Source organism: Bubalus bubalis, chromosome 15 (genome assembly GCF_019923935.1).
Source record: "Bubalus bubalis isolate 160015118507 breed Murrah chromosome 15, NDDB_SH_1, whole genome shotgun sequence".
Classification (NCBI taxonomy): Eukaryota; Metazoa; Chordata; class Mammalia; order Artiodactyla; family Bovidae; genus Bubalus; species Bubalus bubalis.
In genome coordinates, this window is record NC_059171.1 from 48,229,343 (window position 1) to 48,255,535 (window position 26,193).

Here is a 26,193-nt window from a genome sequence, read left to right on the forward strand (position 1 = left end):
TGTGCTGTATTTGAGGAAAAAAAAAAAATAACACCCTGTAATTATCAAAGGGAACTTCTAAGTTTGCTCTTTCATCAAATTCAGATGAGAAGATCTTGCCAGTTTTTATTTTTCCCTCCCTTCCATTAACGTTTTAAAACTCAAGTTGAACTTGGACCATTTGTTTACTTTTTGCATGTCATTCAGCTGAACAGTTAACAGAGACCCTGGGTCAGTTTCACTTTTGTTTCTAGCTGCACTGTGGTTTTTTAAACATTATTTTAAAAGACCGTTGGGTTTAATTGTTAACATCCTAAAGAAGTGTATGAAATGATGAAGATTTATTTTCATTATTTTGCCGTGAAGTTTATTTACTCCTGTTATAACTAGTTTAACTTCCCTTTCTTAATCTTAAATTTTTTATAAGCATGAGCTCCTTTCCATTTCTAAAACTCTTATTTATTTAATAATAGATTTGATGCCTGTTTGTACCAAGTGTCGCTTTAAGCACGGTGTTGGGCAGATCATCCTTGTCATTATGAAGCATACAGTCAAGTGGGAGACATTAAACACATTGAACAAATGATTGCATAAGGGAATTTGTAATTACCAATTGGGACAAGGTTGACTTGAAGACAAACAAAGAAAAATGCAACATCTGGGGAAAATTCAGGATTTAACTTTTGTTTGCCGTCTGTATTTGGATATAGTTAACATTCTTATCTTTTTCATAATAGCCCCAAAAGGAGCACCGAGAAACGTAACCGTGAACAGGAAAATAAATATATCGAAGAACTTGCAGAGCTGATTTTTGCTAATTTTAATGACATAGACAACTTTAACTTCAAACCTGACAAATGTGCAATCTTAAAAGAAACTGTGAAGCAAATTCGTCAGATCAAAGAACAAGGTAAGAGGGCCAAATGAATCCTTTGGAGAGTTGAGTTGCTTTCTGTTTCTCCATGTGTGAGAAATCCCTTCAGAGTCCCTTTAATCCATTTCTTAGGCTTAAATTATTGATGAGAAGATGATGTCACAGTGCAAGATGAATGCAGGTATCACTTGCAATGGTTTATAAATAGCCTCTGTATAAACTTCAGCAATCCGCTAAAGATGGAGGGGGCCAAGGTGAGGCAGGGTGATGTAACTTTTCATCTAGTAAAACTCAATTAGGTGCCCACTGATCCCACGCCACCTTGGTATTTTCATAGCTCACAGAGCGAGTGACTGTCAGAATTTGCAAGTGAGGAGCCAGGCAAGGATGGAAACCAGAAGTAAGAAAGTGAGCCACCTCTTGTTTCAGCTCGTCAGCATGTTTAAGTCTGAACCTCAACTGGCCACGCCACTAAATTAGAGTTTCATATCCCGAATGACAAGAGATTTGAAAGGCTCAACCTTGAGACAGAACTCTTTTGTGAAGTTGAAACACAGAACATGACAGCTTTCTTCCTGGGCTTTTCTTGTCTTTCTTTTTTTTTTCCCCCTGAGCTCATTTTCTGCCTCTTTCCTTTGATATTTTTGCCTGTAGAAAAAAATTCAAGAAGATAGTATTTTAAAAATCACATCGGACTTTGTAGTGCCAAAAAAAATTGTATTAGGCAAGTACGAACAGCATCTTAGTGCCCAGGGCCAATATATGTTCACGAAGTGTTCATGCACTGCCTTCCTTTGGGGCCAGGGAGATTGTTACCTCCTGTCATCTGTTTTTGAATGCATCCTCTTGGAGTTCATATTGGGTTGTTTTTTTAATCTGCTTTTTATATAACATTTAAAAGAGGCAGATTTTAGAAAAATAATGTCTTGTTTCTACATGTGAGCTTGCAGCTTTGCCTGCTGCCCTCCATCATAAAATCCTGTTTGCATATTTTCATCATAACATTTTCCATTTTCATACAGATAATATTGAGCTAAGTTTTATATATATAAATTATATATGTAATTTTACAAGTATAGTTCTGTCTTCTAAGAACTGAAACATATACACATAGCATCCACAAGACAGATTCTGATACCAGCCCACTCTAAAAAGGAATATTTCCCAGTTTCTCATTAAAATTATATCATCGTAATGTGCAGCTTTCACAGAGAGGCTATTCAATGCCTGCCTTAGTCGCCTTAATTTCTTTCTTCTTCTTTTTCTTTTAAGATTCACTAGTTATCAACAACTCAGTTTCATCTCAGTTTGGTATGAGCAAATGGATAAAATCATAGTCCCAAAATTTTCTAGTAGAAATAACTGGTTCTAGGTTACAGTGCTCTGAAGTTGCCACATTTCTAGGTGCTGATATCATCACAGTGGAGAAATCACTAAGCTTCTTGTTTTATGTTTCTGGAGATTTTGAATGGTTCATTTTTACGAACATCAGATTTTTAGGTAAAACTTCCACACTTTAAAACAGTTACATATGTATGTGTTTTACTATCAAGGTCTTGCACAAGGTTTTACAGTTTTGCAAAACCTTGGTATTCCCCCCTTCAAACCATAAAACACGTTCAGATGTGTCACGCTGGGACTCTGCCATACTTTCACTGTGGGTGTAATCATAAGGCCGCATACCACAACCACCCAAGAAGCAGCAACAATAAACGCCCTGTCACGTCTCCTCTTATAATAATGTTCCCATTAATTTGAAAAGTAACGTGTTTTGAAAAGGAAAAGCAGAAGTTAAAACCCCAACGAAAAGTCCAGGCATACTTTTCACTTCTCGACCAGTCTGATATTTTAAGACTATTACTAGTTTAATAAATTGTTTTTTAGAAAGAGCAAGGACCTTAGAATCAAACCAGGTGGAAGCTAGGCATGAATCCTGGTTCTGTCTCGTACAAACTTTTTGAACCTGAGCAAATTATTTTCACTCTCTGCGACTTGGTTTCCTCATATAGAATTTGGGGATCACAGCCTCTAGGTTGCACGGTTGTTGAAGAAATAAGGAGCTGTGTAAACATTCCCAGCAAGTACTTGTCACAGTATTTAGTACATATTCAGTAGACATCTTTCCCACATTCAGAAGAAAGGCATCTTTTTTCCTTCATGTGTGCTGCGTGCTGAGGCACTCAGTTGTGTCCAACTCTTTGCCACCCTGGACTGTAACCCATCAGGCTTCTCTGTCCATGGGATTCTTTAGGCATGAATACTGGAGTGGGTAGCCATTTCCTTCTCCAGAGGATCTTCCCAACCCAGGGGTCGAACCCACATCTCTTATGTCTCCTGCATTAGCAGGCAGGTTCTTTACCACTAGCGTCACCTGGGAAACCCCTTTTTTCCTTCATCTATGCTCAAATCTCATACAGTGAGCTCTTCCTTTTCAGATGGAAGGAGGAGGGAAAAGGTGGGGACATGGTTGTGCCTACTCTCCCCTACAGGGTCATTTGAAGAAAGTCACATTTTTCTGGGGCCAGAGAACTCAGCATAGCCTCTGCCGGCCAGAGGCGGACACTCTGTGTGGCTCTGTGCCACCACCTGGATTTTTCTCAGGAGCTGGCAGCCAGCGAATGTTCAAAAGCAGCACGAAGGACAGCGTGGAACCCTTCCTTCTCTCTGTGCGCTTCCACCCGCCCAGCTACCAGTCAGTGTGAATAGACTCCAACCGTCATCTTTACCGCATCATCCAGACTTCATTTGTATTCCTGCCACAGGTGGTAGCATGAATAAAACCCTCGCTGTTCTGAGGGGTTAAGCCAGGTTGCATGAGACCCACACTCAAGGCTACACAGTCTGGAAGGCGGGCTCCCATAAAAGGAACCCACCCTGGTCCAAAGCTTAGGCAGCTCGGCCCGGCCGGGTGGGGGCTTTCACTCAAGTCTGCTCGGCCATCAGCTGCTCCTCCCCATTCCATAGGCTTGGGAATAAAGGCAAAGAATGAAAGATAATTTTAAATGGCCCAAAGGATGGGGATTTGGAGGGGAGGTTACCAGCTACCTAAATAAGTTATCCTCCCTTGTCTGAAGCGCTTTCTGAGCCCCAGGTTTGGTAGACGCTAGCTCTACAAGAGCATCATGCAGCCGTGGACCTCATAGCTGCAGACCAAGCACACACAGAGTCTGCACTTGAACCATGACCCCTGCTTTTGAATACTGAAGCGGGATATTTCTTCCTAGGTGGTATACCAGTGAATGGTGAAAATCTGTGGCCATAAATTACAAAGAATAGTCATAAGTAGTAAGTTATCTTTTTTTCCCTAACTGGGAAGACTAATACTGCTTCTGTTTCACAGAAGAGTACAAATGATTTAATTTTGGATGACTAGGTCCAATTTCGCACTCCTTTGCTAGAAACTTAAATTTAAAATTTTCTATGGAAAATACTCGGTGACTCATGTACTCTTAAAAAAGTAGAATTGAAGCATAAAGTGACCAAAACAGGAGGGGAGTTCTAATAATTGATACATTTCCACTGCCCTCTTTAAGTGAAGTGAACGTCACTTAGTCGAGTCCAGCTCTTTGTGACCTCATGGATTCTAGCCTGCTGGGCTCCTCTATCCATGGAATTCTCCAGGCAAGAATACTGGAGTGGGTAGCCGTTCCCTCCTCCAGGGAGTCTTCCTGAGCCAGGGATCAAACCTGGGTGTCCTGCATTGCAGGAGAATTCTGCATTGCAGTCTGAGCCATCAGGGAAGGGCTTTTAAGGTAATATCTCCTCTATTACTCCTACATAGCCACATTTTTTCTTATTTTTCTAAAATAATCTAAATTGTATTATTTGGAAGACATTTGTCCTTTTATTTAAAGCCATTTTAGTGCATATATTTGAATATAGGATGTGATACATTACATTTATCAGTCAGTGGAGAAACTTGTTTTACCCTTTTATTATTTTTCTGAATGTCAGTTCAGTTCAGTCGCTCAGTCGTGTCTGACTCTTTGCAGCCCTATGAATCGCAGCATGCCAGGCCTCCCTGTCCATCACCAACTCCCGGAGTTCGCTGAGACTCACATCCATCGAGTCAGTGATGCCATCCAGCCATCTCATCCTCTGTCATCCCCTTCTCCTCCTGCCCCCAATCCCTCCCAGCATCAGAGTCTTTTCCAATGAGTCAACTCTTCGCATGAGGTGGCCAAAGTACTGGAGTTTCAGCTTTAGCATCATTCCTTCCAAAGAAATCCCAGGGCTGATCTCCTTCAGAATGGACTGGTTGGATCTCCTTGCAGTCCAAGGGACTCTCAAGAATCTTCTCCAACACCACAGTTCTGAATGTAGATAGCAATAAAAATGAAAAAGTATATTTCAAAAATTTCCATTTGTACAGGCTTAGTTTGGGGGGCAAATTCCCTGTTGAATCAGGCAACCTGTTAAAAGATCATTCTGGTTTCTCACTGTGATTATTCTAATGATTTAATTTTGATTATAGTATGAGAGCATTGGGATTATGGATTGCTTCATACATGTAAACATCCCCTACAATTGAGCACAGCATAAAAAATTAGTATTTTAAGAGAGAGTGAGGGGTAGTGGTGTGCTGAAGTCAACTGGTGTCAACCATCAAGAGCCAGTTGTTAAATTTTAAGAATTTTATCAACCAGTTAATAAACACAACCATTATTGAAAATTGTTTAGACTTAACAATTAAATTACATATTAAAAAAAAGGTAAGTAAGATTAAAACTCATTTCCTAATTATTGTACTACATTTTACTATTACCTCTTCTCTAGAGGCCCTTGTCTTATGTGATAAGACACATGATAGAAATATAATACCAGACGGTGGTCACTGCAAATCTCTAATTAGCATCTAATATTTTGACATTAAATATACATAAAAATATTGTCCAGCTCATCGGAAAAGTCACAGACTGACAAACAATTGGATTTCTGTGTTTAATATCTTGACCGTGTATTTTCATGATTTCACTTTTGTCTTATTCTTTAACCTAAGTGAAAATTTCAAGCAACATTTGTGTCAGAACTCTATTCATTCATCAGTGGTAATCATAAGATAGCTATAACACAAGAGTTTGGCAAAAGTCAACAAACATTCTGTTAGAATCATTTGGCTCTATGGAATTTGCAACAGAGGGTGTCATATATTTTATTATCACTTGTAAATTATATACTCCACATCCTTTGTACTAGTAAAATTCATAATAAACATTTTGATGCTTACTATTTTCCCCCCAAGGAGCTGGTTTTTAAGCATTTCCCAGTGTACCACTGGTGGGTGTAGGGGTGTGCAGGTTGTATTCTAAATGTAGGTGAGTCAAATTCGTAAGCTCATTATATAAAAATTCAAGGAAATAGTAATAGAAACAGCCTAATTCTAGCATGTAAAAGTAAAATGTAGAGCCTATTGAAGTTATATGTTCCCTTTCAGTCTTCTTTTTCCCCATGTTAAATACATGAAGACCTTGTGATGGAAATTTAATTATTCAGAGCTGACGCCTAGGTGTGAACTAATAGCTGTCACCAAGCAGAGTAAGCAGAAGGGCTCTGATATAAGATCCCTGCCAGGGCTGGGATATCTGTGAATCAGACTTTGGGGTGGTGCTCCCAGGCATTGCTTATGTTCCCTGTGATGAAACCCTAGGGTGACGGTAGAGTCACCCGTTGCCCTGGAAAGATAGGTGAGTGAACTCCGCGTCCCTTGGGTGTGCCCTCGTATATTCCATCCTACTGAAATCAGTGTTGTGGATTGCCAGGCAAGGATTGATGATGGTGCTAATCTTTGATCAGTTAGAGAATGAATAGGAGACCTAGACTTAAAAAACATGTATCTTCTAAGTTAAAAAAAAAATGGTGGCCCCTTATACACTACATATAGTTTAAATTTCAACTGTCAACTTTTTTTTATCCTATTTCTTCTAAAAATGCTGCTAATGATTAAATGGCCAAAGCCAGCCAGACAGACATAAAAGTGGGCCAACAGAGTAGACTGTGTCATAGTCCAGGGCGAGCACCAATCCAGCTGGTAGAATAAGTTCATCAATATAATAAGCTCATTAACAGCTTGAGGTGTACTTAAAATCAGATGAACCCAGTCTCCCTCTTTACCACTGTAGAACTATATCTAAATTCCCTAACATCCCTGGGCCTTTACTTAATCTGTAAAAAGGGGATGATAATGTCCACTGTACATCAGTCTTATGAAGTCTGTTCAGTGTGTTTATAAAGGATCTAATCTCGTGCTTGGCAGATAGAGAGATTTCCTCAACAGTAGTTACTACTCTTCTCACCTGGAGAAGGGAAAGGCTACCCACTCCAGTATTGTGGCCTGGAGAATTCCATGGACTGGACTTGGCATCCTCATCCAAATGAATCTTGGCTTTCTTGCTAAGGATTCAGTATTGATAAGGACGCAAGTTGTTTTCGGATGTTTTCTCTACTACAGATTTAAGCCTTCATACTATTACTGACAACGTTGGTGCTTTTTGTTTTATCACAGATACTTTAAACAGACCTTTCGAAGCTATCTATTCAGAGACAAAGCTCAGAGATATGATACTTGGGGATTCCCTGGTGGTCTAGTGGTGAGGATTCCATGTTCTCACTGCCAGGGCCCAGGTTCCATCCCTTGTTAAGATCCCACAAGCTCTGCAACCTGCCCGAAAAAAAAAAAAGAAAAACAAAATCTAGTGCTTGCTGTGACCCTGTCTGCACCCCTTCCCAGGCTCTGTTGCCCCCGCGGCACCATGTGGGCTCCCCTCCTATCCCTGTTACCTGAGTGGCAGTTTCAAGCATCTTGTTTTAAGGAGAACTAAAGAGGGCAAGAGTCTTAGCAGAGTTCATTTCCTCCTTATTTACTTCAACACAGGAACAAATCCAGCCCTAACTTACTCTTGAAGACTTGAAACTGTTAACAGGTCTCCATGCATCCAGAAAGGAAGGAATTTTATTTCCTTGTTTGAGAATACCCCTAGGATCAACAATATATCCTTGATATTACAGTTCCTTAATGAAGATAAAATATTTTTCCACTGTGCGTGCTAAGTTGCTTCAGTTGTGTCTGACTTTTTCGACCCTGTGGACTGTAGCCCACCAGTCTCCTCCATCTCTGGGATTCTCTGGGCAAGAGTACTGGAGTGAGTTGCCATTTCCTCCTCCAGGGATTTTTCCACTGATCTGCATATAATTCACTTTCAGAATTTCATGTGGATTAATGGCTCATACTATGAGTGAAATCCTTAAAATTAGTGAGCTGACTGGAATTCTTGCTTTCATTCCTCATAGGAGCTCCTTGGTTTGGGTTTTTTTTTTTCTCCCCCCTAAGTATATGGAAGTTTTTTTTTATATTTAACAGCTTTCAGATGAAAAGGATTTAAATAATTCAGTGTGCTCTAATGCTTTAGGATTTTAACAATTTATGACATGAGCTCTCATTTCAAGACTTAAACTGGCTTCCACACACTAATAGAAGACAGGCGTCTCTTGTTTTCTTGCTCACCTTGCACTGTTAGGAAGAGAAATTCTGACACTATACTGTGTGTGTTGATTTCATTCCAGAACAAACATCTATTCCATAAAATTTTTACTGAGTAAATACTATATGCATTATATAATGTTATTCATTAATGGGGAATCCGACAGTCGATAAGTACCTGGTTCTTTTCCTTGGGTCTTTCACTCGTTTGGAGGGAAATCAGCTTGTACACAAGCAGCTGCGGGCCACAAAGGCACAGCAGGAGTTAGTTGTGTGCACTGACACGGGTGGAGGCTTCAAGGAGGACAGCAAAGTAGACATGGGCCTCTCTGTAAGATGTAATAGACTAGAGAGTGGGAATGAGGAAAGGAGAGAGGCTTTCCAACAGGGAGCAGAGCAAAGACATGCTCGAAGCCCTGTGTGGCAGCAGGTGTGTGCAATGTTGGACTGTTTGCCTACAGAAAGATGGATTAAAGCATTTGATTGGCTTTGAGGCTGAAAAGGGCAGGTCAGGGCCAAATGGGACAGTCAGCCCAGGACCAGAAGCAATTTTATAATTTGGAGAAAGTGACATAAAATGAGAAATTTCTAACCAACTCCAGCAGAATTCTGTTGATGTCGCCTACTGTGGTCTTCAGACACTAGAGATACCCTGTTTTAGGAAGAGAAGCTTCTCTTTAACATGGTTAAACATATTTTTAAAGTTTTTGTTAAATTTGTTACAATATTGCTTCTGTTTTATGTTTTGGTTTTTTGATCTTGAGGCATGTAGACTAGTTCCCTGACCAGGGATCGAACTCGCACCCCCTGCGTTGGAAAGCAAAGTCTTAACCACTGGACTCTCAAGGAAGTCCCTATTTTTTTTTTTTTTTCTTTCATTTTTTTGAATGCTGCTGATTCCAGTGGGTGGGGTGTAGAAAGCTCATAATTAATAAAACAACAACAAGAATAAAAACTAAGTGAAAACATGAGAACTATAAAATGTCTCATTCGTGTGTAACAAGAAACAACATTTTTTTTAAAAAGCCTTTCATATATTTTTATAAGTTGTGGAGGGGACCTAGAAAGAGCCAGAAGGAAGTGACAGGCAGAAAATAACAGATAGAAAGGCAGCAAGAGAGACCCACAAACACCAGCAGAGAGCCTGGCAGACAGAGCATGATAGTAAACACAATCAGAAACTCAGATGTGCAGGTTCGGACACAAAGGTGGAGACTTGTTCTTTTTTTAAGATTTGTCGACGGCTGTGCTGGGTCTTTGTTGCTGCATGTGGCCATTCTCCAGTTGTGGGAAGCAGGGCTACTCTAGTTGCAGAGCATAGGCTTCTCATTGCTCTGGTTTCTCTGGTTGTGCAGCACAGGTTTTAGAGTGCTGGCCCAGTACTTGTGGCAACCGGCTTAGTTGCCTCACAGCATGAGGGATCTTCCTGGACCGGGGATCAAACTCACTGCATTGGGTTCGGATAGGCTCAAAGTTACTGCATTGCATAGGATCAAAGTCCCCTGCATCGGATTCTTTACCACTGAGCCACCAGAGAAGTCCGAGACATTTTTAAATATAAAATGTTATAGTTTCTTATCGCATTGCCCTTGATGGCCTAAAGGCACAGCGTCATTCAGAAGCTGTGGGCACATAGGTAAGGACCCTTAGGCTGAGCGTCAGCCCCCTGACCCCCATGTCAGCCTTCCCCTGACTGGCGCATAGGAGGTGCATCAGCACATCGCCCCTAGCCCTGGTACCGCAGGGCTTGGGAGCAGTGGTATCTCCCACTGTGCCTGAGGGAGCAATACCCAGCCTTTCCTCCACGAGAATCAGCTAAAGATACTCGCTGAACCCCCACCACCCTGAAGGGACACCAGCTTGAACCTCCTGTCACAACTTTAACAGCTGCCAGGAGACTATGACAGAATCCAAAGGAAGACCCTCACCACCACACCCAGGTCCCGCACCGTGATCTGTCCGCACCAAGTTGTACGCTTCTGTGCTCCATTCCACAACCGCCTGAATTTGCATCCCCTTCTAGAAGACGTGTGCTGGCTCCACCAATGCCCGTGTTTCGTGGCCTCTATGTCTCCTGCCTGGAACGCTTCTCCCCCTCTTCCTTGTCGGCCAATTGCCCACTGCCCACCTTGATAGGCCACTGGGGTAGGGTGGGTAGAGCACAGCAAGGAGGAGTGAGAGGATATCCAATGGCCCCTTCACCAGTATCCACGTCTGACTGCTCTTGTCCAGGGCCACACTCCTGCCTTCCCTGTCATCAGTAAGTCCTCCCTAAGATGCCTTCCCTAGAGTGCTGACTGTTGCTAGCGCATCCTTGGTGGGGGTTTTTTTGTTGGGTTTTTTGTAGTTGTTTTTTTGCATTTGTATCATTCAAACTCTCCTCCCTTTCTGGACTGCCTCCTTTTCCCTGTTGGTGTCTACTCCCATTAGAATCCTACTGTTTTCATTCTTCAGGGCCCATGTCTTACGAAGAACTTCTTAATTCCCGGCCAGTATAGATTTGAATCTCATATCATCTCTTGTTCTATCTCATCTTATTCCAATGAGGCTTCTTGTGGGCCTTTCTTTTTCTTCCCCAATTTAATTTATGTGTAGTGATTTTCAGTTCAGTTGTTCATTCATGTCCGACTCTTTGCGATCCCACGGACTGCAGCACGCCAGGCTTCCCTGTCCATCACCAACTCCTGGAGCTTGCTCAAACTCATATCCATCAAGTCGGTGATGCCATCCTCTGTTGTCCCCTTCCCCTCTGGCCTTCAATCTTTCCCAGCATCAGAGTCTTTTCTTTGCATCAGGTGGCCAAAGTATTGGAGTGTCAGCTTCAGCATCAGTCCTTCCAATAAATATCCAGGACTGATTTCCTTTAGGATCAACTGGTTGGATCTCCTTGCAATCCAAGGGACTCTCAAGAGTCTTCTCCAACACCCACAGTTCAAAAGCATCAGTTCTTCAGCGCTCAGCTTTCTTTATGTCCAACTCTCACATCCATACATGACTACTGGAAAAACCATAGCTTTGACTAGACCAACCTTTGTTGGCAAAATAATGTCTCTGCTTTTTAATACGCTGTCTAGGTTGGCGTTAGGTTTTCTTTCAAGGAGCGAGCGTCATTTCATGGCTGCAGTCACCATCTGCAATGATTTTGAAGCCCAAGAAAATAAAGTCTCTCACTGTTTTCATTGTTTCTCCATCTTTTTGCCATGAATTGATGGGACTGGATCTTAGTTTTCTGAATGTTGAGTTTTAAGCCAACTTTTTCACTCTCCTCTTTCACTTTTATCACGAGGCTCTTTAGTTCTTCACTTTCTGCTGTGAAGGTGGTATCATCTGCATATCTGAGGTTATTGATATTTCTCCTGGCAATCTTGATTCCAGCATGTGCTTCATCCAGCCTGGCATTTTGCATGATGTACTCTGCATATAAGTTAAATTAAAAATGGTTTTAATATAGGAATAGATTAAAAATAGCATAAATGCCACTGTTTGGCTGTTCTTTTTATTGTTGTCATTCTCTGGTTGGTTTAGGCTTTAACGATTTTTCTGAGGTTTTTTGTGTTTTGGTTTTGGTTTGTTTTCCCAACCTGTTGTACTGGTAGAACGAGAAAGAGGGAGATGTGACAGTCTTTGTGTACTACAGGTTCAGCTAGTTTTCAGACTGAGATGAATTATCCAGTAATAAATTATTCTACAGGCAACTATTTTAATTGGTCCTCCCAAGAAGACTTATATTCTGGTTTGGTGAGTTTTTAACTGTGGCAAAAACTATATATACATCATAATTTTACCCTCTTAACAGTTCAAGTATACATTATTGTATTTTAAATTGTATATACATTGTTGTACAACAGACCTAGACATTTTTCATCTTGCGTGATGGAAATGCTTTTCCATTGATCTGCTCACCATTTCCCCTCCCTGCAACTTCTGGCAACCACCTTCTACTTTCTGTTTCTCTAACTTTGATTAGATGCCACATATAAGTGGAATCATGTAGTGTTGGTCTCTTTGTGATTGACTTGTCGAACCTAGCATAATATCCTCAAGGTTCATCCATGCTGTAGCATATGATAATCTTTGAAAAGGCCGAATAATACTCCATTGTGTGTATTTACCACATTTTTTTACCCATTCATCCATCATTGAACATTAAGTTTCCTTCCACATCTTGGCCATTGTGAATAATGCTGCCTTGAACATGGGTATGCAAATAACTCATCAAGACCTTATTTTTGATACTTTTGAATATATATCCAGCAGTGGGGTTGCTGTGTCATACAGTATTTCTGTTTTTAATTTTCTGAGGACCCATAATAATCTTTTCCATAGTGTCTGCACCATTTTATAATCATCCCAACAGTGAAGAAGCATTCCAGTTTCTCCACATCCTCACCAAGAGTTGCTATTTTCCGGTTTTTCGATAGTACCTATGCTACTGGGTGTGAGGTAGCATCTCACTGTGATTTTGAATTACATTTCCCTGATGATTAATGGCTTCTCAGGTGGCACAGTGATAAAGAATCTGCCTGCCAGTGCAGGAGATGCAAGAGACGTGGGTTTGATCCCTGAGTCAGGAAGATCCCCTAGAAAAGGAAATGACAACCTGTTCCAGTATTCTTCCCCGAGAAATCCCATGGACAAAAGAGCCTGATGGCTATAGTCCATAAGGTCGCAAACAGTCAGACACAACTGAGCAACTAACACTTTCATACATAACATAAAATTTTTACCTTTAAATGTGCTCCTCAATAGCTGTCTCACTGTTGACCAGCTGTCCTGAAAACACTTCTACTTTGGGTCTGTACTCTTATTCATGCTTATTCCCTGGCTTTTCTTCCTCATCTAACCCTTGGCCTTCTTTCTGTTCCCAACTGAACCCCTTCCTTCATCAGTTTTACTTACTTGCATCCTTCAGCCTCACATCTGCTGCATCCTGTCCGCTGTCCGTCTTAGACCTTGCCACACCTGTCATTGCGCAGATGCCCACTGAGGGTCTCGGCCAGTCCCCACTCCCCACAGTCTGCCATTCAGTCCCCCATCATCCAGCTTCTCAGCTTCCTGCCAGGCATCACCCCTGGGTGCCCCAGATTTCAAACAACTGCTTTCCTCTCTGTCTCCTTATTAGAACGGTGTGTCTGATCTGTGCTCAGTGCCAGGGCATGTCGTCATTGCCTGTTTTGTGCTCACCCTAGGCTAGACACCTGGGTCCTGGTTGTATTGGCCTTCCCCTCTCCCTGCTCACCATATGCAGCCCGTCGTCTCTGTTAGGTCCTCACCATGTCCCATGACACCTCTACCCCTCAGTTTCCCCATTTTTATTCTAATAAATTTATTAGAGCAACTCATTTATCTTTTCTCACCTTAACTCATCTCTGTCTGTCTGTCTTCTATGATTCCATCCCCATTGGTACCAATGCTGATTTCCTGCAGATATTTATTTCATTTTGGCATGTAATACAATCATTTAAACTTTAAAAAAAATAAAAATAAAAAAAGTCCCTATGACCGTGTAGTGTAAACTTTTTGATGGAAGAACCAGAGCTTGTTTAGGTTTTTGTTATTGTTTTGGTTGGGGCAGGGGGAGTGATTTTTTTTTTTTTTTTTTTTTTCCCTGGCCTGGTAGCACAGCTTGTGGGATCTTAGTTCTCCAACCAAGGATCAAACCCAGGTCCTCAACAGTGAAAGCACCAAGTCCTAACCACTGGACCACCAGGGAATTCTCAGCTTGTTCGTTTTTATATTCTTGCAAGTAAGGATATTTAACAAGTTTTTATATTAATAATTGACAAAAACTAGGGTTTAGAAAATATGTGAAAGCAACAAGAAATTCAGATTTTCTTCATATGCTTCAAGAAAGTATGAGTAGACTAGTGGAGGGAAGAAAAGAAGGCAAGTCAGGACCTTCATCATTAAACTACTATGACTGTTTGAAATAGCATCACATGAAGTAAATCCCAGTGGTGTAGTCTGGAGATGCCCAGGGACCATGCCACAACTGTACTTACACCTGATGAACTCTTATTAACTCAGTAATCATATCTGGATGCCTTCTACATGCCACATGCTGCGCAAGTCATCAGAGGTAGAAAGAGAAGCACAATGCTGTCCCCACCATCTAGGGACTCATTCAGAATAAGAAATTATTCAGGCCTTTTTAGAGTACCTTGTCCTCAGCAAATGTATTCCTTCTCCCTGATTTGGGAATTCAGCCTAGAGTGAGAGCGGTGCCTACATTTATTACATGATAAAGCTGGCATTTGGATCTAAGCAAAAGAAGAAGTGATTATTTAAAAAAAAAAAAGAAGAAATGATTATAGCTAGTCAGTAAGTGCTGTGATAGGTGGGTGAATATAGATGTAAGAGAGACTGGGATAAACAGAGAAGGTAAGAAATAGAACTTTTGATCTCCAAGAGTATATTGACGTCTGCCATGCGGGAAATAATAAAAAGCTACTATATTTTTTTCTTGAGCAGTGTTAAAAGCATGTTGTATAAATATATCCATACATACTGTGTCCCATACCTCACTCTGAGAATGGTGGGCAGGTCTTCAACTTTGCCTTTGTTTATTATGAGAGGAAATGTTGATCTACAGAGAAACTCCAAAAGCAACACTCTAAAAGCCAAAATGAAGATTTGTAATAGATGCTGCTGGATCTTTCAGGGCAGTTTTATCATGAATTATTCACAGAAGAAATTTTGATGATTGGGGATTAGGTGTGATTCTGTTAAATATCTTAAATCTTACGGGGACTGCAGTCAAGGGCTATGAGGCATGTAAACTGAGGAACTGTAACAATAAACAGCCAGTCTAGGTTGTAAGTGCCTCCACTCCAGGTTCCTGTATGTTTAAACATTGTGCGTTTCTAACCAGGCTTCTTTAATTGCTGATAAATAACTTACTTCTATATTGTCATTTTCTATATTGTTATATCTCAGTATCAAAGGATGCAAAGAAAAAGATGCTAAGATGTTGTTGACCCATGAAAAGAATTTCGCATAGGCATGAAAACTTTCTGAATACTATTGCTGTGTATTCAGAGAATTCACATTTTTCCAAGAGGCAGATGAATGACATAAAAATTGTAGGAAATATTGGGATTTCGCTGGTGGTCCAGTGATTAAGACTCTATGCTTCCACTGCAGGCGGCACAGGTTCGATCCCTGGTCCAAGAACTAGGATCCCACATACTGCACAGAGCAACAAAATAAATGCATTTTAAAATTTATGTATAGGAAATATGTTGTGAATTTACATTGTTTACTTTCAAAGGCAAAATTACCACTAAGCTAATGAAGCTTAAGGTTCAGGGCCTCTTCCTGCACTGATCCCCATGAGGTGAGGTTCTCGATGGAGAAACTGCATTTGCTTAAGGAAGAGCTTTTTCCTAAGTACTTCAGATAATCACCTAAAGAGATGCCCAAAGAAGTCTGAATCTTCTGCAGACCTCTAGCATCTGCTGTTTCTCTTCTCATTCTCTATAACAAAGAATGAGAATCATACTTAATTTTGTATTCTTTGGCTTCATTTTGGCTGTGCTGGGCCTTCGTTGCTGTGCCGGTTTTCGGGGGCTACCCTTGGTTGTGGTACACAGGCTTCTCACCCCGGTGGTTTCTCTTGTTGAGATTCTAGGCTCTAGGGCGTGCGGACTTCAGTAGTCGTGGCGCACGGGCTTAGTTGCTCCAGGCCATGTGGAATCTGCCCAGACCAGGGATCAAACCCATGTCTCCTGCATTGGCAGGCCAGTTCCTATCCTCTGAGCCACCAAGGAAGTCCCCTAATTTTGTATTCTTAAAGAGAGTCTCTTCCCTCTAATTGTATCAGCTTCGGGCGCTACAAAACAGATCTTTCTCTAGGTACTAGCAAAGTTTATAATCTCTACTAGGTCAAAAGCAAAAGGGTCAGTGTCCATAGTGAAAATGAGAGCTTACACATGTCATGTGGGGTGCTGACTGTGCTGGGCAGTCGTTTACTCACATCATCATCCCAGTTCATCCATGCAGCACCCTGTAGGGTGGGTTTATCATTAACTCCATTTTCTAGAAGGGGAACCTAGAGTTTAAGTGCAAGTGTTTTGACTCGAACTGAAATCCAGATCTCTACTGAGTTTCACACGCAGTATCCCCAGTGGAGCCAAATAGAATAAACTTGCTACCCCACTGTTACTCGCTTTCTTCTGTTTGGAAGGAGTTGTTACGAGAGAATTGGGTAAGCATGTCATCCGTTGAACTTAAGATATACTGAGAGACTGGGGCTTAGCTCCTAGGAAGAATATTTTTTGCAGATTCCTATTTCAGAAGATGATATACACATTCAAGGCAGCTCTGCTTTTCTTGTCAGGAAAAAAAAATTGATAAAAGATCCCAAGAAAATAGAAAATTGCTGTCTAGGCCAAAAAAGACTTCTTGGTATTCAGCCAGAAAATTGGATATCAAGCTTTTTTTTTTTTTAAGCATTCATTTTGTACCCTGATGTGAGCAGATGAGGAATTATTGTGTCAGAGAGAATGTTCCTCGTTTTCTCTGTTTATCTTGTTTGTACAGTGTAACCTCTAGAGATCTGCCTGCCAATGCAGGAACCTCAGGAGATGCAAGTTCAATCCCTGGGTTGGGAAGATCCCCTTGAGGAGGGCATGGCAATCCACTCCAGTATTCTTGCCTGGAGAAGGCCGTGGACAGAGGAGCCTGGTGGACTACAGTCCATGGGGTCACAAAAGAGTTGGACACAATTCAGCAAGTAAACAAGAAAAAATCTCTAGAGAACAGCACTTTTGACTTGTTCAGCTGTCCGCTCCCATTTCAGGGAGTATATTGGGAACAAAACAGATTTTACTGACAGTCGTTCAGACCACCCCCATACTCACCTTGTTACTGACCGAGAGTAATATGAAGAAACTGGCTATGAAGGCTGTGTTTCACCTGGGAACCTCGCTGTATACAAGACTACATAGAAGTGTTTTAACTTGGGTTCTGAAAAGGAGGAATGCGCGGTGCCGACTTTCCCCTGGAAAATGGGTTTTATTAGGTTTCTGATATTTAGACAGCATTTTAGATATCCAGAGCTGTTTGAAAGGGTACTTTTGCCTTATGTTTCTCATTCCTGTCATTTCGAGCAAAAGAAAGCCCCATTTCAAACATGGTCACAGAAAATTGTACCCAGAAGACGAAAATTGTTCATTAAAATGGAGTTGCATCCAGCTCTTAAGAATGCTAGAACCATGATCACCTGTAATAGAGTTAGGTTCCTTTTGGGCCTGTCAGTCTTGGAAATAAGGCATCCAGTCTTTTGGAAGAAAAGTGAAATGAATAACGTTGACATTCAGCATGGTGCTTCTTCACCTAAGTTCATAACTGAGATACCTTCCACTCCCATTAGAGCCACATGGAGGGCAGGGCAGAATTCCTGAGCTGTCTGGGGGAATCTGTAGCTTCTATTTCTTGAGACCTAAAGTACTTCTCAGTAGACTGATGATCCTTTTTATTTAAGACTGTATACATCAGACAGGTATATGCATTCCACCATTTTGTCAGATTCAAAGTTTTTATATGTCTTATTACAGTGATAGAAGGAGAAAAGGGAAAGGGAAAACAGAAAAGCAAACCCTATTGGACTAGACCTGAGTGTTCTCTGCCACCCCCAAAACCAAGTTCACCTTCTCTTAAGAACTTTTTTCCTTTTGATAGACTATCTTCGATTTATAGATCCTTTATGTCAGATTAGAGAAAAAAATAACATATAGTATATTTTATTTGGAATATTGTTAGAGAACCAAGATTGTCAGAAGTGAAAGAAATAACGTTTGTCTTTTGTTATATGAACGTATTTACCTTGTGATTGAATGAGTCCTTTTTTTTTTTTTCCCTTCTTGCCATGGTTTCTTAAGAAAGACAGAGAATTTTCAACTTTAAAAACCATCCCCCCACCCAAGGTTTATTTGTAAGTTAATTGCTTGGAATGGAGGATATTTTTCCATCAAAACAATACAGTTTTGGTGAAGAGATTCATGGACCAGTTCCATAAAGCCTGGTATAACCTATTGCTTCTAACTAGGATAGTTCTTAATATAAAGAGCCATGTTTCAGTAGATGAGGTTTGTAGGGATGTTGTAGTGATAAATAGGATGCAGTTTCTTCTAGAAGTATTACTAAATTTTTTGTAACCTTTTCTTTCTGTTATATGTCATTTTAAGTATAGATAACCGTCCAGTGAGACTCCATGGACATTACTGTTGATAAAAAAATGACCCCCTCTTACCACAAAAGGTGGGAACCACTCTGTGTGTGTGTGTGTGTCTGTGTGTGTGTGTGTGTGTCTGTGTGTGTGTGTGCGCGCGCACACGCGCTCAGTTGCTCAGTCGTATCCCACTCTTTGCGACCCCATGGACTGTAGCCTGCCAGGCTCCTCTGGGGAGTCCATGACATTTTCCACGCAAGAATATTGGAGTGGGTTGCCATTTCGTATTCCAGGGGGTCAAAACCATGTCTCCTGCGTTGGCAGGCAGCGTCTTTACCACTGTGCCACCTGGTAAGCCCGGTGTTCTTTACAAACTGAAGGGTACTCTAGTGGCAAATCAGTCAACACATGCATGTATTCCCTGGGAGGATCCTAGATTTCCAGAGGCCTGGAGCAGGGTTGCTCCTTCCTTCCTTTCTGCCCTGGTAGGGTCTCCTGGACTCCTCCCCTTCCAGGCTGCCACATGCCAAGACTCCTGTGAGAGGAGCGAGTTCCAGAAGGGCAAGACCATGGTGATGGGGAGGGTGACATGAGGGTGTGTAAGCCTGAAAGCCAGGAGCTCACGCTGGCAGAGTAAACCAGAGGCTCTGGGCCAAGGTTATCTTTCTTTCCTTTTTTTCACCTGCTTCCCATTCCATTGTCTTCTTTTAACCACTCTGTTTATTTCTCCTGGGATTTTTTTTTTTTTTTTTCCCTTCTCCCTTGATCTACCACAGCACAAAATTCAGGTCTTTATGTGCAATTCTTGCCTTTGAAGCAAATGTTCAGTTCTGGAATTATTTAGCTAGCGAAACAGATAAAGTGAAAATAGCAAAGGAGAAGTCACAAACTTTCAGGAAGTCTTTAAAACTCATAATAAATTGTGCTCCAGATGTTCTCTGAAATATACATGAAGCTCTATTTCAAGCTTTGTCTCTCTTCCCAATTTCATCTTATCTTTAGAAAAACCCTAAATTTATCTCTTTCGATCTCACAGGAGGTACTTGTGGGTCCCCCGATCTTCCATACCATTCCACTTGTATCTGTCTGTTCTTCTCTCTTCTTTCCTTTCTCTTAAATTCTATTTAACGAGACAGAGACTGCATAGATAAATAGTGAATCTTAAGTTACACGAAGAATTGAAGTATGGCTCGTCAGTATTTCAGAGGAAATATTCTAAATGGAGGTGGTAAGAAATGGGGGTGAAGCCCCCTGTGCACTTGCAGAGGTGAGTACTGAAGTATTATTGATAGATTGACATTACCCAGCTAAACATGTAGACAGCTGCAGCTTTAGTCTCTACTTAGTGGCTTCAAAGCCATAACACTTTTATCTTCAATAAGCATCTTCTCAATACAGTTGTTATTTAGTGTCTAGGTCATGTCCCAACTCTTTGCAACCCTGTGGACTGTAGCCTGCCAGGCTCCTCTGTTTATGAGATTTCCCAAGCAAAAATACTGGAATGGGTTGCCATTTTCTTCTCCAGGGGACCCTCCCAGCCCAGGGATCAAACCCAGGTCTCCAGGCGGATTCTTTACCTGTTGAGCCACGTGGGAAACCACAAGAGCCACCTGGGAAGCCCCTCTCAATACTGTAGTTACTTAGAACTGTAAGACTACACTCACTGCCTATTTGTTGCCTACGGGACACAATGAAGCTATTTTCATATTTTAAAAAATTACAAATTATGAGCAGTTAATTTTTTTTCAAATTGACCCTCAGGGTAGGGATGGGGGAGGTGAACCTGAAAGATCATGAATCCGGTGTCAGGATCTATAAAGACCTGATATTAGATATTCTTGTGCAGAGTCACAATACTATATACGCAAGTTGATTATGCTAATTTCTTTAACATTGCTTCTCTTTCATATACTGATCTGAGGAGCCCCTGTGGTTCTTTCCATGTACTATACTTAATCCTCCTCTTTGGGAATTGAGGTTTTCAAATCGAGCTCCTGGTTTTCATATTAGGGTAAGAGGAAAGATCCAGACATTGGTGTGTTTTAGCTACGCTTCTAACCAGTGACCCGTGCTTTTCTTAAGAAGGACAGATACCTAACCCATCTTATAGATGGATTTCACTTTGTAATCAGGTAATTGTAGGTTTTTCAAGTTCACCCAGTAGGTTTACCTGGAAATTTTGAAAGCTTTATTTTTATTCCTGTGGCGTATGCTCTCGGCTTGTATTTTTGAGACCTGTAAGTGTAATTTCCTTGGCAATTGGGTTTATCCTGGGAGGATAATATCATTAACGTTCACATTTTTATTTTCCAAAATTCTTTTGGGGTGCTACACTTCAGAGAGCTAATCAGGCCCTGCTAGCATCCTGAGGTGCGGACTGTTCCTGGCATGTTGATGGAGGTTTATTCTGAGTTAATTGCAGCAGCTCTTGCCACGCTCAGTCTGTGATGGAGGCATCTTAGTAACATCTTCAATAATTAGTTTCTCTTCCTTCAGCATCTGGATCAATGCTGTATCCTAAACTTTACTCTCCAAATAAGCTTAGTCTTCTAGCTTAGTAAATAAGAAAACCTCCTTATACTGACAAATTTATAAATTTCACTTTTCTTTTATTGCCTAAATCCACAACACTTTAGAGAGACAATCTGCTCACCCCATTTCGGCCCTCGGCTACACCATGGCAGTGCCTCAAGCATGCACAGCAGCACAAGGCTTGTCTTTTTTACCTTTGCATCCTCACCATCTAAGACCGTGCTTATGTTTCCCTTAAAAACATGAAACACCGCTTTCTTGAAAACAAAATTACAAAGAAAAATTAAAAACTAAAATGGCTTATACCATCTGTGTGCTTGGAGCTGATCCCTCAAACCTGCCCAGACCACCTGAGCTCTCCTTGCATTGCTTTCTCCAGAGCATGAATCAGGTAAACTTACTGAGTGTCTGCATGGGTTAGCATGGACTGTGCAAAGTGATGGGAATACAAAAATGTATAAAATACAGCCCCCGGCTCAAGGACTCCACAGCCTCAGGAGAATTATGAGGCGATCCACATCAAGTCAGATGATTTCCATATGGAATAGTAAGTGATATTATGGCTGTGTTTTGGAGGAACAGAGTGTAAAAACAAAAATTGGCTCCCCTGAGATTCCAGGAAGATTACGTGGAGTAAATGACAACTGGGATCCAGGATCAAGAAGGCCTCAAAGTGGATTTTCATGTGTCATGTTCCCTTGCTTGGGCTAGTCCAGAAAGACAGAAAACAAATGTTTTCATTCTAAGAGACTAATGCTGTTGGGGTAGGGGTGGGGGCAGAGAAGGCATCTTATTTCAATATTTGAAAAGGAAGGAAATTTACATTTGGTAGAGTACTCACTCATGTTTTCTCCCAGTGAGAGTGAAAATTTATGTTTTGGTTTTACCATAGATAACTGAAGAGTTTTATTACTCTTAATACTGACATTTTTTTTAATTTAAATTTATTGGTAGAAAAGCTATAGAAATGATACTAAATTTAATTCGTTAATAAGCCATGTCTCAAGATAACTTCAATAAAATACCTTCTTGTAAGTTTCTGATTCAATTTCTATTTTATCACAAAGGGGTGTAATTTTCTTTTAGTACAAACTTGTCTATTCCTGTTCGTTTTCACTTGACTTAGCCTGATGAAGTCTGTCCGTTTCCTTTCTTACACATGCCTGATTTCACATTTTTCTTTGTTATACAGTCCTTTATATTCTGTTATTTAACGTCTTTATTTGTAATTTGTAAACAGGTTTATTGGATTCTTGCTTTTGTAAGACTGCTTGTAATTATAAATGCAGAATAATATTATTACTTAGCGCCTTTCTTCTGTGGCACTCAGAATGCTTCACATACATTATCTTATTAAGCCTCATAACATCCCTGGGAGGCAGGGGCATTTTGCAAGCGATTATGGATTGCTTTGCTGAATCAGCACTGCCTCACAGCATTATGATAAGCTGGGAAAAAGATTGAGGTCATGTACTAACTTGTTCTCAGGAAACCCCACATGCAGCCAAATATTTTCCTTGGCAATACAGCCCTAATAACTGCCACCATTCGAGTCTCTGGGAAACCCACTGTCCATTGATGCTGTTAAAATTTTTTTTTGAAAATGCACATCAAAGACAGTATATTGCCTCTGCCAGTTCAGAGGCAGGTGGATTACAGTTGGCATGAGAACAGCTCACCTTCTGGTCCAGGCTTTCAGTCTACAGAAGAAAGGCGAGGTCTGCTCTCGCTGCAGCTCTCAACACCGGACCTGCCCAGTTATCACGTGTGTCATTATTCAGCCACTCTCTCCGCCTCACTGTTAGCTGTCACCTGGCAGGCAAGATTTCCAAAACCAGGTTTCTGGGATTCAAAGTGTTCATCTGTGTTGACAGTAAAACCTATTTCCAAATGCCATTGGGTAGAACTTTACTGAAGTCTTGATGACAGTATCATACTAAATCACCCAGCATTTAAAAGTGTAAGCAGGGTAATTAAAAGTGAAAATAGGATGAGTACATCTAATGAAGCTTTTATTTCATCATTTGAAGGGTTGTAGAGTGGTAAGGAAAAGTTCTTTCTCACAGCTAATACATGTAAAACAAAAATTAATTTGAAGCTAATTTAAACCAGTAAATTTGATAGAGAGTAAGTTAATTCCTATTATGTGTTCTTCATATTTATAATTAGTTAACTTTTATATATGCCATGGCCTGCACAGACGATCATGATTAACCTCTCCAGGATTTTTCTTCCCCATGGGAATAGCCATGGCACTCGCTGTGTGTATATCTTTCAGTTGTAGCTCAAACTTTTCCATAAGCTTTGTTAGAGAACACAATTGTCAGACTTTGGGGGGGTTGAGGGGGTGGGGCACCATGTCACATGTGGCTTGCAGGGTCTTAGTTCCCCAACTGAGGATCAAACCTGGGCCCCCCCACAGTGAAAGTGCCAAGTCTTAAGCACTGGACTGCCAAGGAATTCCCTGTCAGACTTCAGATGCCTTTTAAAATGTCTTGCAAGTAGATTTGACTGCTTTAAATAGTCTTTGTATTTGAGAGGACATAACATATAATACCCAAGAGAATTGCTCAGTTACCAGCGGCATCACAAAATTTTTTTCTGTAGAATACAAAATTTACTGGAGAATCGTAAGACCATATACAAAGAAAGGAGAGAATTTCATTGTGGCAAAGGTAGTCAGGATACCAAATTTAGGAATCTCTGTAAATGTCAACCTTTGTTCATTTGACTTTAACTTCATCGTGCAAACTGTGGTCACCCCTTGTGCACGCTTTTGCTGGGCTTTCACACGTGCAGGTACCACAGTTCCTAAGCCCCTCACTGTGCGCCTGCTGCCTGGTGAGGCCTATGAGTTTCTGCGTGAAGCTGACCCCTGTCTTCCATTTAATTGCCTGCTGCCGTGAATAGTTGTGGAAGGCTGGTTGACAACTCAGTGCCACTCCTGCTTAAATTGGAGAGATTTTATGCCACACAGTATTTAAAGGGTTACTTTAAAGACAAATTTAAATCTTTTGCTATCGTCATTATGAAACAGTGAATATTGGTTTTTTCTAGGATGTCTTTTAAACTTAGGTTACTGTGATAATGATAAGGAAACCTCCTATTTTGGAAAATTAGGAAGATCTACTTACTTCCCAAATTCGTTCCAGTCCTTTTCTTTTCACCTAATCTCTTACTGGGCTTCCCTGGTGGCTCAGATGGTCAAGAGTCTGCCTGCAGTGCAAGATACCTGGGTTCAATCCCTGGGTTCAGAAGATCCCCTGGAGAAGGGAATGGCAACCCACTCTAGTATTCTTGCCTGGAGGCAAGACAGAGGAGCCTGGAGGGCTACAGTCCATGGGGTCGCAGAGTTAGACACGACTGAGCGACTAGCACTTTTACTTTCAATCTCTTACTGAAGGTACAGTGATTGTTCTCCACAATCAAAGTTTTGCATACATGTGTTGGAATCTGCAAATTCAGATCCAGTTTCTCTTTGTTGTGTGGGCAAACCTTGCTGTAAAATATTCTGTAGTGGCATACATTTGGCCTTCAAGACAAGTCAGATCCTTTCTTTTACCCGGCTTTACTTCACATTTGGTCTGGGCAATTCAGATGCCGTCCTAAGGTGACAGCTCTTTGTGCAGGAGACGAATCATTCATAACAACTCTGTCGCTCTGCATGGTCAGCACTAATCACTATGCCCTCTCCCCAGAGCCCAAGTTCGTAAAGTCCAGGACCTCTTGGAGATTAGTTGGGGGCCAAGGGCTACCGACATTTTGGTATGTAAAAATAGGAGTTCAAATCAAAATGCTGTTTCAAACATTTGAAGAGATTAAACTTCTGTTTCTGTGTGATATAAAAGTGATACTTGCTGTATCATTTTTATGATCAAAAAAATCACAAAAGTTCTATTTTTGTGGACTAACAAGAAACAACCAAGCATGATGGCTTCACGGTCACCAGAAATGATGCACTTTACTTGTAGTAATTGTTCGAAGTGTCTGAAATGGACTTGACTAGATCTATTGTCTTAATAGTTGTTCCTTCTCCTCCCTAAACATTCACATAGAAATTACCTGGGATTTGTTTATGTCTTAGTCATTAATCTGCCGAATGGATCTAAATGAAATTTCAGTTTTTAGAGATTTTTTTGTCCACAGGAGATTTTGGTGGTTGCAGACAGTATGATTTTCTGGAGCCCACCTCTGACAATGGGCCCAGTATGTGCCCTGTGACCCAAGGAGTAGATGCTGGGGGCCCTGGCCCTAGCTCTGGTCCCTGACCCTGGAGACCTCTCACCAGGGACACTGCCCTCACCTTACAGTCACTTTGAAATCCAGTTGGCTCGACCCCTTGCTAGTATGCCCTCCTCTAGCCTGCCTTCCGTGATTAACCACAGCCATGCCACTCCATGTATTTATGCAAGGTTCCCAAATTGTTATCAATGCTGTGCTTTCTCTACTAGGGTGATATGATTTAACATAATTTAATGTTTCAGGACTCTAAATTGGATGATTCTATGTTCTATTATCAGCTTCCTGCATTAGGTGCTTGAAATTGGGAACACCTGCTTTTTAAAAAGGCTGCTTGAAAGTTCCCCTATGACTACTCAAGCTAAGGCACAAGTGAGTGCCCGGGGTTCCAGGGGTGGCAGGCAAGACAGAACCCCCTGGAAGTGGGTTCCTCCCTGTGAGATTGTTGGGGTCTCAGTGGGCAAAGGAGAGGCAGGTCTGCACAACTCACTGTACCAGTCTCTTCAGGAGACAGGCATCAGGTCTTGTGTCCGCAGAGAAAAACTGGAAGGAAAAAATATCCAGAGGGGAGAGAATCGTGAGGAGAGGACAGGCTAGCTGGTCTGACAGGCGGAACCTAAAGTGAATCAGAGCAGGAGGCATGTCAGTGACAGGCGAGTGGGAGCACGAGGGTGGACATGGAAGAATGGCCCCAGGGAAAAGGAAGGTCGAGTCCTAGGCCGGTGTTCAGTCTCACAAGAGGCATGCCTCTGAAGATCCACTGCTAAGGGAAAGGGAGTCTTGCAATCGGAGCCCTGTGAACCCTGAATGAAGTGGGAACTTGTGGTGGAATTGGTGAGAAGGGTAAGCGGATGTCAAGAGACCAGTCCTTCTTTGTTTCCTAGCCTCTCCCCCTCCACACCCCCTTTTCTACCCTGTGCT

General features: G+C 41.4%; 1 protein-coding gene across 7 annotated transcripts in view; it reads left to right on the plus strand.

Annotated features, from left to right (window-relative positions):
* NCOA2 (nuclear receptor coactivator 2) overlaps positions 1–26,193 on the plus strand; it is a 286,213-nt gene that overhangs the window by 191,506 nt on the left and 68,514 nt on the right. For all 7 annotated transcript variants that reach the window (XM_025265272.3, XM_025265275.3, XM_025265270.3 and 4 more), the window contains one exon: positions 717–889. In XM_025265272.3, coding sequence (XP_025121057.1) covers positions 717–889 — 173 coding nt within the window. The remainder of the gene's footprint in view (positions 1–716; positions 890–26,193) is intronic.